We start from the raw sequence: 13,521 nt of genomic DNA on the forward strand, positions 1-13,521 counted from the left end.
ACCCACTGAGCCACCCAGGCGCCCCTGGAGTTTAGTTTTTAAAAAATATCTTCCCTTCTGGGAAAAAAAAAAAAAGATTCTGCTTTTCTTCTTGCCTCTGGATATAATAATGCTTACCGTGACTGTCAGCCCTCGCCACATTTCTTCATGTAAAGACATATGGTCTGAGCTGTGATAGAGAGAAGAATCACCCTATTGCTAAATATGAGGATTCCCTGGTTCTCTAGCTGTTCCCATGGCCCACACTTTGAGACATGCTGCTTTAGAGCTGTCCTTTTCCTTACTATCCCAATAGCTTTGTTTCATAGAGAAGTAGATTGTGCCTTACATTTAAGGAAGATTTTTCCAATAGTCTTACCTGTCTGAAAGTTGGAATGGTCTGCTGTAGGAAGTGTGGGTATTCTAAACATTGTGCACAGACTCTAATCTGACTACTTCCCACCTTCCTTTCTCCATCTCTGGCCACTGTGTGTTTAGTCTTGTCCCAATAGTCTATCTTATTGTTGCATAATTCTACATCATTTCCTCTATCTGGAACATATTCTCACTCTTTTCCCCACTCTGTGTGTCCTTTAAGTCCTACCTTATGTTTTTCCCTCAGGAAGCCTTGCTGTCATAAACTGTGGCAGGTATCCCTACTCCCTATTCCTCCAATACCTTGTGGACTTCTCTGGCCAGTCACCTGCCATATTTTGTGTTTGTTTTCCTTTATAGTCTTCCCGAACAGACTGAGAACTCTCTGAGGTCCCCTCTGTGCAGGCAGGGATCATGTGATAGGCTCTCAGTGCATGTTTGTTGAATGAATAATTGAGTAAATGAAGCACGTGGTTAGAATCAAGAATTTTTAGTTTCTTTCAACCCCAGGGTTTTACAATTCTGAAGCCAATACATTGTAAGGCCCTAAGCCTATGACTTTTTTGCTTTTTCCTACCCTGCGCTGTCTTTCATGATAAGTATTTTGGTTTCTGAGTAAATTCAGTGAGGATATGGTAATGAAATTAATCATGAATTATAAAAATTAATCATGAATATAAAATAATTAATCATGAATATAAAAATGTAATTTTTTCCAAAATACAAAGAAAACATAAGTTTATATCTATCTAATGAAAATATTATTTAATATCTACCTAATGAAGTAATAGTCATGCTCTTGTATGACTGTTTGACAAATATTCTACAAATATTTATTGAACATTTACTATGTGATAAACCCTATTTAAGGTGCTGGCTATGCATCAGGGATTAAATGCTTACATTAAAGATGTATGATCAACTTTTATTATTTTGTTAAATATCTAACAAGCACCACTTGTTTACAGTGTGCTAGATACTAGAGGCACACAAGTAAAAACACATTCCCTGCCCTTGAAATACTCAAGGTCTAACAAGGACACATATACAAAAATAGGGATGCTTAATAAGATGAGGGCCCAAGATGGAGTTGCAAAGCCTGAAGGAAAGATAGATCAAAGAAAGCTTCCTGAGGAGGTGGCATTCCATTGAGGAGAAAGAGAGAGAGCCCACCAAAGAGGAAGGTGAAAAGGCATGGTCAAAGTTTAGAGTCAGAAAAGAGCATGGTGTTTGCTAATGGGTTATTCACAACTCCCTGTGTCTCTGCTGAGGGGGATTATCTCAAAATCTTTTATTGCAGTGGTTCTCAACTGGAGGTAATTTTGACCCCTGGAAAACATTTGGTAATGTCTGGAGACATTTATAGTTATCCTGACTGGGAAGGTGCTATGGGCATCCAATGGGCAGAGGCCAAGGATGCTACCAAACATTCCATAAGGCACAAGACAGCCCTCACAACAAAGAACAAAAAAATGTCGTTACTTGCCAAGGTTGAAAAACCTTATTCGGACTGTTCTGATTGACCACAGACATGAAGATCTGTAAACATTTTCATAAGGACACTTTACCAAATTTTAGGCACTGAGGGCAGCTGCTTTTTAGATGGTGCTAAGACGGGAGTATGGTAGAGTATGGGAAGTCCAGTCATTTTAAATTAGTAGACTTCTTTTACCACTTTTTACAGTGTCATGATTAAGATAGCAGACTCTGGAATTGTTCAGCCTGGGTTGTCTGATTTCTGATCCACTTAATGGAAGGATGATAGAGATCAAGTGGCTTAATTTCTCTAGATCTCATTTTCCTCGTCTATAAAATGGAGATGATAATGTTACTTACCTCCTAAGGTTGTGAAGATAAAATGAGTTAATGTATATAAAGTTCTCAACATGTTGCTAAGTTCTTGTTGAAAATCATGAGGATAATAATAATGTCACTATTTACTGTGTTTCATATTTACACATGAGTGTTTTATCTGTAGAAAGTCTTTCCATCCATACAACAAATAAGGGAATTAGTATTACTGTTCCCATTTCTCAGATATGAAAACTAAAGCAGGGGCACCTGAGTGGTTCAGTGGGTTAAGCCTCTGCCTTCCACTTGGGTCATGACCTCAGGGTTCTGGGATCAAGCCCTGCATTGGACTCTCTGCTCAGTGGGGAGCCTGCTTCCCTCTCTCTCTCTGCCTGACTCTCTGCCTACTTGTGATCTCTCTGTCAAACAAATAAATAAAATCTTTAAAAAGATGAATATAATATTTTTAAAAAAGAAAGAAAACTAAGGCAAATGAGGCTGACTGATTTTTTCCCCAAGATTACAGAGTTAGTAAGAGTTAAGATAAGTTAAGTGATATTTTAAAATTTATTTTAAAATTTACTATATTATGTGTTTTTTCTAGACTCATCAAGAGTTCTTTCAGAAAACTGATTTGAAACTTCACAAATATGATCTCTTTTTAGAGTATTTTTTAAGTGAATAAATTGTCCTTAGATGTTAGCAGATAATAGAATTATGAATATATTTCTTTTATCAGAATAAGTTATATTGGAGTAAGAGGTAGGCTTATTCATTAATTCATACAGCACTTACTGAGCACCTCCTCCATGCACTAGGTAAGAATTGTGTATTCACTTAGGTAAGCAGACAGTGATGATGGTAACACAGGGGGAAGTGTCAGTGGTGGACATCTTCACAAAGAGCAGAAGGGAAGGGTGGCCAAGCTAGAAAAGAGTTTTTAAGAGAGATGACCCCCCCAACCCCAAATTAGTCTTAAGGAATATGTAGCATTTACCTTAAATACACTTGGAGTTTATTCTAGTGTACACCACCGCTAGACCTTCATTTGCAAACCAGCTCTTCTTGGAAGGTTTCTTCTTTTCTTGAAGAAATTCTCTACCATGTGGTCATCAATGAGCATCAAGGTGGTATATCAGTCATATTTAAGTTCATAATGGGGATGTAGAGAATAAAAATGGTAGGTATAGCTATACACAGGCAATAAAGTTTATTTTGTATAACTGGTATGTTATATAAAGTGACAAAATTAAATTTTATCAGTTGAACATTTAAATAAATGCACAGGAAGAATTAACATCTAGTAATTATACTATGTGCAGTGAACTTATATACACTCTGGAGCAAAGTAATAATAAATATAGCCTTGATTCCTACCTTCTATGGGGTTAAGTATGGAAGAGAAATAGGATCTATGTTTATAAAATATTTACATAATTCCAGATCATTTATGTTCTTTCCTTAATATATAAGATAGGACCTGAAATGTGGTATGTTCTCAAACATTACTGAATGAATGAATATATGGGTAAATGGTATAGACTGCATGTGCTCTAAGGATTCAGAGCACAGACAGAGCACAGACAGGTTGTTGTGGGCTGGAGCACTAAAGGAAGATCTTAAACTGGTTCTTGAGAAGGACTTGAGTCTGGGTGAGTGAAGAATGGACTTAAAAATGCCTTTGGGATTCTCAATGGATAACGAAGAGATTGGCTTAGGTAAAAAAGTGCTTTAAACTAGGACAAGATAAAGACATGTAAGTTTGGAGAGTGTCAGATTGTCAGTAAACTCTTCTGTTAAACATAAATTTAAGCAACAGAATGGGTCTTTTTCATATTCCTTGCACAGGGTCTGACACATAAGATGGATTCAATAAGTATTTACTGACTACCTGACAGACTGGGTGATTGACTAATGGAAACTTCAAAAGTTAGTTCCAAGAACTTCCCCTTCAGGCAATGATAAAATTGATGTTTTAGGAAAATTAAGCTATAATTGGAGTATAGGATGTCAGATATAATGGTGGAAAATAAAATACAATTAGGAAGCTCTTATAGATGATAGGAGACTGAGAGGGAAATGGACAAGAGGTTTTGGCTGGGAATGGAAAGGAATAATGTTTTTTAATAATGCTTTTAGTACTCAGAAGAAAGATAGCCAAGAGTTAGTTTTCTCTTCTTTGACTCTGTCTTGGATCAGGTTCCCTAGAAGCAGAGCCTGAGATGGGGGTTTTTGTATGAGGGACTTAGTGAGGGAAGCAACAGAACAGAGGAAGAGTTTGGACCATGTGTTCAGCTGAAGTCTAGCCTCAATTTAGAGTGGGAAGCATACCACAGAGTTGCCCCTCCTTAAGGCCAGGGGACTGACCATTATGTCCCCCAGTCAGCCAGTCATTAGCTGTGGGCTGGACCCCTAGGTAGGAAGTAAGGGACCATCACCTCACAGGAATTTTCTTGCTAAGTGGCTGGTTCCTTTTAGCCAAGGGCAGTTCTCAAGAGAAGGATGCAGTTGTGAGGTATTAAGAGGCTGTGACTCACAGCAGCTAGAGTTTCGGTGCACTTGCCTGATAAAAAGAATTTGGTGGGGGAGACTACCTGCTATCGTCTGTTCTTCATACATTGTCCTGCTGGGAACTTTCTAGTAGCTTCCCTTTACATCCAGAGTAAAATCTAAACCCTTTATCCTGATCTATACAATCTGGCCTCTTTCTACTTCTGTGGCTTGTACATTCTCTCTCTAACCAAACTTTGTTTTTCTTTCTCAAACACGCCAAGCTCATTCTCGTCTCAGAGACTGTGCTTGATTTTTATTCTGCCTGGAATGCTCTTTTCCCCCAGATTTTCATGACTAACTTCTGATTGTACAAGCCTCTCTCTCCCCTCAGATGTCACCTCTTCAGAGAGACCTTCCACTGTCTGTCTTTCTTTTTTTTTTTAAAGATTTTATTTATTTATTTGAAACACAGAGAGAGAGATCACAAGTAGGCAGAGAGGCAGGCAGGCAGAGAGAGGGAGAAGCAGGCTCCCCGCTGAGCAGAGAGCCTGATGCGGGCCTCGATCCCAGGATCCTGAGATCATGACCTGAGCCGAAGGCAGAGGCTTAACCCACTGAGCCACCCAGGCGCCCTGTCTGTTTCTTAAGGAAAGGGGCTGTAATCTGCACAAGTTATTTTGTCCTGTTCACAACTATCACCCTGGTGCATTGATGAATGGACACCCAAAATATGTCATTGAATGACTAAGCAATGGTTGGAGAGAAATTAGGAGGTAAGGGTTCAAGATCTCCCTAAGATAATGGACAACTGTGAAAGAAGTAGAAACACTGATAAAAATAAGTAATGTGAGGAGTATGTCCAATTTGTGTGGAAAGATGTGAAATTTTGTTTGAGATAACAGCATAAAATATATGGTAGAGTCAAATAGTATAGGGGTGGCTGGCTGGCTCAGTCCATGTGGAACATGAAACTCCTAATCTCTGGGTTGTGAGTGTGAGCCCCACATAGGGTGTAGAGATTACTTAAATAATTTTTTTTTCTTTTTAAAGGTGTACACTTTCTAGAACTAAATTCATATCCTAGTTCAACCACCTTCCAAGAACTCGTTCAAGTTATTTAAGTTCTCCGTGCCTCAGTTTCTTCACCTGTAAATGAAGATAATGATATTTTCTTCCTCATAAGCTTATTAAGATGACTTCATGAATTAATATCTATATATCAGTAAAACAGTGTCCAGCTAATAGCAATATTTTAGTGGAATTTAAAGAGTCTACATAGATTAGAGAGAAACCAGGCTGGGACTCAGGTAAGATGAGTGATGAACCTACAGGACAAAATTTGAGGAGGAGCTTACTGAGGGTTGTGTACTTGCACAACTGAGTGTGCTCCTTTCAGTTTTGCACTGTTGACCCTTCAATTGTCTCACCCTAATCCTGATCCTGGTCTTAGTCAGCAAAGGGGAAAACCCCTTATTGGTAAGATTCTCTAAATCTGGGCACCTGTAACATCTTTATTTCTTTAAGATTTTATTTTTAAGTAATCTCTACACCCAACATGGGGCTCACACTCACAACGCTGAGATCAAGAGTCTTATGCTCTACCAACTGACCAGCCAGGTGCCCCAGTGTGGGAGTGGTTTCTTGCTCTTGCCAGTCTCTGGGTTGTCTCACTGTCCTCTGGTTGCTTTGCCATCTTTTCCGTTACTTACATAATCAGTTCCTGTAGTCAGTCCCCTCTGCTCAAATCGAGTAGTGGATTCTGTTTCTCTGGTTGGGCCCTGACTGACATAACAATACATAATATACTCTAATCCTTCACAATAAGCATATAATTTCTGAGATGTGGGGGAAGAAGCCAATATTCATGGAGTACCTTCAAGGCTTTAGGTACTTTAACATATAAAATAGTTCATCTTCATCAGGTAGTGGAGTGGTGCCCATTGGATACTTTATAGGAGAGAAAGCAGAGGATTATAACTCATAACAGTTTGAGATTCATCCACATTGTAGCATATATCAGTACTTCACTCTTTTCCTTGCTGAATAATATTCCATGTCATGTATATACCACATTTTGTTTATCCATCCATCCACTGGTGGATATTTGACTTACACCTTTTGGCTATTGTGAATAGTGCTGCTCTGAACATGCATGTACATGTGTTTAAGTTCCTGTTTTCTGTTCTTTTGGGGATATATGATTTCATTAATGTCTAGCTTATTTTCTAATTCTAATTCCTGTGAATTTTAGATTACAAAATGACAAAATACAGTAATTTCTGTAAAAATATGTTTCTCTTCCTAAAGACTTACTCATATCTATAATCTAGTTTTAGTTTATTCTGCAAGTTTGCTCATATTTCTACCTACTGTATAGGTATGTGTGCATGTATGTATGTGTAAGTATGTATGTACACAAGAGAGAAAGAGAAAGACAGTGTTTCTGTTTTTTTAACATTTAATGTAGCCATTCTGGGACTCAAAGTCCCCAGAACTATTTGCTTGTGTTTCATATTGATCAAAGAGGCCATGCATCTTTCAAGGTAAGTGCTAATAAAGGATTATTTAGAAATTCAGGCAAACAAATGTAGCTATTTTCAATTGTATGCAAATAAAATTTTATTTCTCTCATTAGGACAAATATAGAGCAGATGAGAGAGAGATCATTGTAATTGTAAAATCACATAAATTATATAATTTATGTGAAAAGAAAATATAATCTAAAATAAATCAAATGCACAAATAAAAAAAAACCCAGGTGTAAATTTTTTTATTTATGAAATGGAACCCTTTGAAAGGAGAGGAATGCTGATAGCAACCTTTCTGTGCAATATACTACACTTCTGTTCTTACCTCTTACATTTTCAAAGTCATACGTTGTAATTTAGTTCCACTCCCATTAATATGAGTGGGAGTTTTGAAACTTAAATTTATGCACAAATCTTTGAAAATGTATAGGTCAAAGTAAACTGTTAATGCAGAGCTGGTTTTCACTTTTAGTGAAATATTTTGCTTCTCTCACCAAGATGTCCTAGAAGGCACTTTCATTCTAGTCACAGGAGAAGAATTATGTATAAGGTTACTCTTTGGAGGTCATCATCTTTAAAACAACATAGATAATAAATCATATTAAGGAGAAAAAAAAAGCATTTTCCCAACCCTAAAGAACACAAAAGTTCAAGACCCATATTGTTTTATAGTAAGTAAGGGACCTTGGACTCTTTCAGTGGACCCTTTCAGCCCAGTGCATTGGATCAGTGATAGAGGCATGCTAAGGTGAATTTTAATTAGGACTAAATTGTGGTATTACTCTTTCATACCCTGAACATCTGTTCCCTTCAGAAATGATGATTTATGCAGGCTATCAGAGCAGACAGCTTGCTACAGCTTATGTCACGGTTAGTGGAAAGCTGGTGGTAGCATTTCAGAAAACCAGCATCTAAATGGAGACTGGCCAGTGTATATGATATAGGTAAGGTGGGGGGAGGGGAAGTATGATGTGTCCATTTCTAGTTTTGAAGCCAAATATTGACTTGACTTAAAAAAAATTCTCTTCTAGACCATCTGTTGTTAATGAAGAAAGTAACTTGGACAATGAATGGGCTGATGCTTCCTACTGATGTTAAAAGACAGAAAACCAAACCTGTTCTTTCTCTTAGAATGAAGGGACTTACTGAAAAGACCTCAGTCCGAATTCTGTTCTTTAAGAATGGCATGGGGCAAGATGGGCATGAGATTACAGTGGGAAAGGAAACAATAAAAAAGGTAATGTTGTATGAAATATTAAAATATAAATTAAATTTCAAAATTTTCATGGCTTTTGAAATGTGTTGGTTTCTTTCTTTTAGATATCAGTGTCAACTAATAAACTGAAATATTAAGAAGGTATTATAAAGAATGCAAAATTTCAGCTGTTTAGAAGGATGCTTACTGTAGTAACAACATAAATTACCTTAATAAAGCAACAAGATTTCTTTGGCTAACATACAGTTGGCCATTTACCTAGTTAGAAGTTATGCTTACACTTAGAGAACATTCTAGTTGGTTATAATATTTTGTAAAATATTTAGATTGAAGCCAATCTGATCTAGCTTCAAATCTAAAATTTTCTCCTTTTCATTTTTAAAATTATAAGTTTAGGGGCACCTGGGTAGCTTACTCAGTTAAGCATCTGCTTTGGGCTTAGGTCATGATCTCAGGGTCCTGGGATGGAACCCCACAACTGGCTCCCTGCTCAGTGGGGAACCTGCTTCTCCCTCTCTTTTTGGCCCTCCTTACCACTTATATACTCGTTCTCTCTCAAATAAATAAAATCTTAAAATAATAATAATAATAATAATACCTAGAAGAATCCTTGCTTCTGGAATGAGTAAGTAAAGTGGAAAATAACTAGGATTCCTTTTAAAAGTATCCATATGCATTTTTTTTAAAGATTTTTATTTATCTGACAGAGAGAGAGATCACAAGTAGGCAGAGAGGCAGGCAGAGAGAGTGGGGAAGGAGGCTCCCTGCCGAGCAGAGAGCCCTTGCGGGGGCTCAATCCCAGGACCCTGAGATCATGACCTGAGCCGAAGGCAGAGGCCCAACCCACCAAGCCACCCAGGTGCCCAGGCACCCCTCCACATGCATTTTTAAAAGCAAATGTAGATCGGTCTAAGAAAAATCATGTAACAATCAAGCAAACTTTAAGAAACAAATTTTGTCATATAAATGCATGTTTTTTAGGGGGTACGTGTATTTTCCAGATCATCTTTGATCTGACAAAAATATGGAGGAACTAATAGGAGTTTGAAGAAAAAAATTTTTTTTTACAAAGCAGGCTAATAATACCAACTAAAATTTATTAAATATATATTAGAGAGACAGTAAAACATAACCAACCTGTCCAGGTTTTAATCCTGGCTTTGTCATTGAATCTATGAGACTTTGGACTCTTTACCTTCTCCAAGCCTCCATTTCTTTCTTTCTTTCTTTCTTTCTTTTTTAAAGATTTTATTTATTTATTTGATTGAGATCACAAGTAGGCAGAGAAACAGGCAGAGAGAGAGAGAGAGAGAGAGAGAGAGGGAGAAGCAGGCTCCCTGCTGAGCAGAGAGCCTGATGCGGGGCCTGATCCCAGGACCCTGAGATCATAACCTGAGCCTAAAGCAGCTGGTTAACCAACTGAGCCACCCAGGTGCCCCATCAAGCCTCCATTTCTTCATCTAAAAAATGTGGATAACAATAGTGCCTATCTCACAGAAATGATAGGAAAATTCAGTATAGTTTTATGCATGGAGTGACAGCACCCAGAAAGTTCCCAATAAATTTATGCCATTCTTATCTTTAGAACTAATAAATATACATCTACTAGAAATTATTTCTTTTACTAAAGGGAGAGATTTGTTATGAAATCAATAGGTATAAATCATTTTGTCATGCCAGAGTATTTTCAAAATGACTGTTGCTTGAAACGGGTGAATAGTTGACTAGATACTGAGAATTGTTCTTATTGAAATATCTATTTCTTCCTCTTCTTATTTTTGTGGTTACTTTATAACCACAACTGGGTAAGTGTTTACTGAAAATCTAAGAAAACAGGTTTTTTTTTCCTTCTTATCTTCAGATTTGGATTATGAGTAAAACAAGGGATATTACACACCAGAGTAAATTGTTAAGGCAAGTTGTAACATCTTCCCTGGAGATTTTGAAAACTAGAGAAGAGGGACACATCTCTTAGCTCGTTAAAATGCAGTCATTCTTGGAGATAGAACCTAGATTAGATAACCTCTTGAGTTCACTTCAGTTCAATCTTTGTATTTCTATGCCTTGGTGGTAAAATGGGGGTAATAGTCACTCTTAAAGATTACATGTTCTTAGATGAAAGGTTGAGTATAAGTAAAAATGTCGCTGCTATTTTGCTCTTTGACTCCAGAGAGATATTTATTTAAAAGTGGATGATCAAGCAATTCTTTAGCTTATTATTTTTCTCCTTACAATTTGTAAAATTCAAAGAATTTTCACAATTTGTAAAATTTAAAGAATTTTCACAATTTATAAAACTTAGGACATGATTCAGTAATACACATATTTGTACAGTTTTGATTAAATAGGGAATATAGTCAATAATAATGTTATAACTTTGTGTGATGACAGATGGAAACTATACTTATCATGGCGAACACTGCATAATGTATAGAACTGTCAAATCACTATGTTGTACACGTGAAACTATATAACATTGTATGTCCACTATACCTCAAATAAAAAATACTTAATAAATAAATACCATTTATACAATCAAGGTAAAGATTAGGAAGCAACAGAATCCTGGCCCTGATTATCAATAGAATTTTTTGAAGAGAAAAAATAAGTCTACCTAATTATTTTGTAGATAAAATTTACATTTTGAAAGTTTATTGATAATCACAAGATAATGCCATATTTATAGATTAACTACCGACTCAGTAATAGGAATAAAAAAGTGGCATTGTCATAGGAGAAACACAAAATATTTCTCTTTTATGATAAAATATTAGGAATGCCAGGGATTAGAAGCTATTTTTAGATTATTATGAAGTAATAAAAAACTGAAATAGGCTGTTAAAACACCTAATATGGTGTAGGCTATTGCAGTGGGACAAAGAGAAAATTATTGAAGATGGTGGTAAAGTAAGTTAGTTAAGGCATAAAAGTCTTCTCTGAGCTCAGATGGAGCCATAGGAAAATGACTATATTATAATCTTAAGTGCCAAATCAGAAGGAAATCATTTACTTATTTAAAAAGGTTAAGTAATTAAGAAGTTTGACATGAGGGCAAAAGTGCTATATTTCTTTACTAAACTTGGGATATCCCAACTATGGCCCATCTCTTTGAAACTTGAATTAGATGATTTTAGAATTACTGGGTATAGTTTAATAATAACACAGCACCTGCTACTATGAGGAATAGGCTAAACATATATATCCAGGGGTTGAAAAAGATATTAAGGGGGTGCCAGGGTGGCTCAGTTATTAAGCATCTGCCTTTGTGTCAGGCCATGATCCCAGTGTCCTGGGATCCAGTGCTGCATCAAGCCCCACATCAAGCCCTGCACGGAGCCCTGCATTGGTCTCCCTGCTCGGCGGGAGGCCTGCTTGTCTCTCTTCCACTCCCTTGGCTTGTGTTCCCTCTCTCTCTGTGTCTCTCTCTCTCTATCAAATAAATATATAATCTTAAGGAAAAAAAAAAGGTATTAAGAATAATTTGGGGCACAAGATACAAAGTTAATGGAAAATGAAAAATTGTCTGCTCCAGATACATAACTTTTTAAGGCTAGCATTGTGATTGGTGGGTAAGTTTTATTTTCCATCAATTATCTCTTAGAGTCATTGTCAAAGAAGTGGCATTAACTGTACCAATTATTTTATTTTCTAGAATATCATCTCCTTTATGAGAAATCTTTTTTTTTTCTCAGCACTTAATAGTTATGTCTTATTTATTTGTTTTTTGCATGGTTTTCTATGTGCTATCATAACTGGCATGAGATTGCAATGGTGAAAATGATGATGAAAAAGATAATGAATGAATGAAACAATGAAAAAGTACCCTGTCCCCTTGGTCCAGTTTGAATTGATTGTTCTCTTTAACCTATATTCTGGGATTTCCCTGGACTATCAACCTGGGGATTATCTTTTCCTCTCTTTTCTGTTGGATTCCTCTCTCCTACTTCTTTAATGCTCCTCTGTCTTCATTTAGTCTATTAGACACATATTCTTCTTGCTATCTAAGAAAAAGGACATGGGAGATAAGTTTTTTGAGATCTTGGGAAATCATTCTTTCCTCCAAATATTAGAGGTATTGCTCCATTGCTTCTTGTTTCCAGTGTTGCTATTGAGAAGTCTGATACCATACTGAGTTCTCATCCTTTGTAGGTGACCTGCATTTAATTTTTCCCCTCCAAAAACATTTAGAATTATTTCTTTGTTTCCCAGGGTTCAAAAGTTTTTCCAAGATGTGCTAGATACTCAGCATGTCCCTTCAGTCTTCAGTCTCACCTTTCTCTTTTGAGAAATTTTGTTGAATTATTTCTTTCACAATATCTTTTTTCTTTTCTTCTTCTGTTCTGATTTTATGGAACTCCTATTTTTATATGTTGGATCTTCTTTTTTTTTTTTTTTTTTTTTTTTTTTTTAAGAATTTATTTATCCAGTTGACAGAGAGATCACAAGTAGTCAGAGAGGCAGGCAGAGAGAGAGAGGAGGAAGCAGGCTCTCCGCAGAGCAGAGCCCAATGTGGGACTCGATCCCAGGACTCTGAGATCACGACCTGAGTCAAAGGCAGAGGCTTAACCCATTGAGCCACCCAGGTGCCCCTATGTTGGATCTTCTTAACTGAACTTCTAGTTTTCTTATCTGAGTGTTTTCCTTATCTTTACCTTCTAACCCAATGAATATTTTTGTTTCTGCTTCCTTTACTATTTATTTTCTAAGTATTTGGGGTTTTTTGTTTGTTTGTTTTGTTTTCTGTCTTTCATGTTTCAGAGTTTTCTTAAAGATGGGTTAATCTTCCATTAGTATTTAAAAGTGAAGAGCTCAACACCAATTGAAAAGCTCTTGAGCATAAGAATGTCTTCCTGAGAGCATCTGGGTGGCTCAGTGCGTTGAGCCTCTGCCTTTGGCTCAGATCATGATCTCGGGGTCCTGGGGTCCTGGGATCAAGTCCCGCATCAGTCTCTCTGCTCAGCAGGGAGTCTGCTCCCCCCCCCACCCCACCCCCCGCCTGCCTCTCTGGCTACTTGTGATCTCTCTCTGTCAAATAAATAAATAAAATCTTAAAAAAAAAAAAAAGACTGTCTTACTGAGACATGGGTCTCATTGGAAGAGTGTTTTGACTAGGCTTTTTCTTTATGGTGGGGGAGTGGC

General features: G+C 36.9%; 1 protein-coding gene across 1 annotated transcript in view; it reads left to right on the top strand.

Moving 5' to 3' along the window:
• LOC111149984 (doublecortin domain containing 1) overlaps positions 1-13,521 on the top strand; it is a 75,531-nt gene that overhangs the window by 47,567 nt on the left and 14,443 nt on the right. The window contains exon 7 of the mRNA XM_022507282.1: positions 8,198-8,403. Within this exon, the coding sequence (XP_022362990.1) occupies positions 8,198-8,403 (206 nt within the window). The remainder of the gene's footprint in view (positions 1-8,197; positions 8,404-13,521) is intronic.

Source organism: Enhydra lutris, unplaced genomic scaffold, assembly GCF_002288905.1.
Source record: "Enhydra lutris kenyoni isolate GAN:26980312 unplaced genomic scaffold, ASM228890v2 scaffoldscaffold22, whole genome shotgun sequence".
In the NCBI taxonomy this organism is placed as follows: Eukaryota; Metazoa; Chordata; class Mammalia; order Carnivora; family Mustelidae; genus Enhydra; species Enhydra lutris.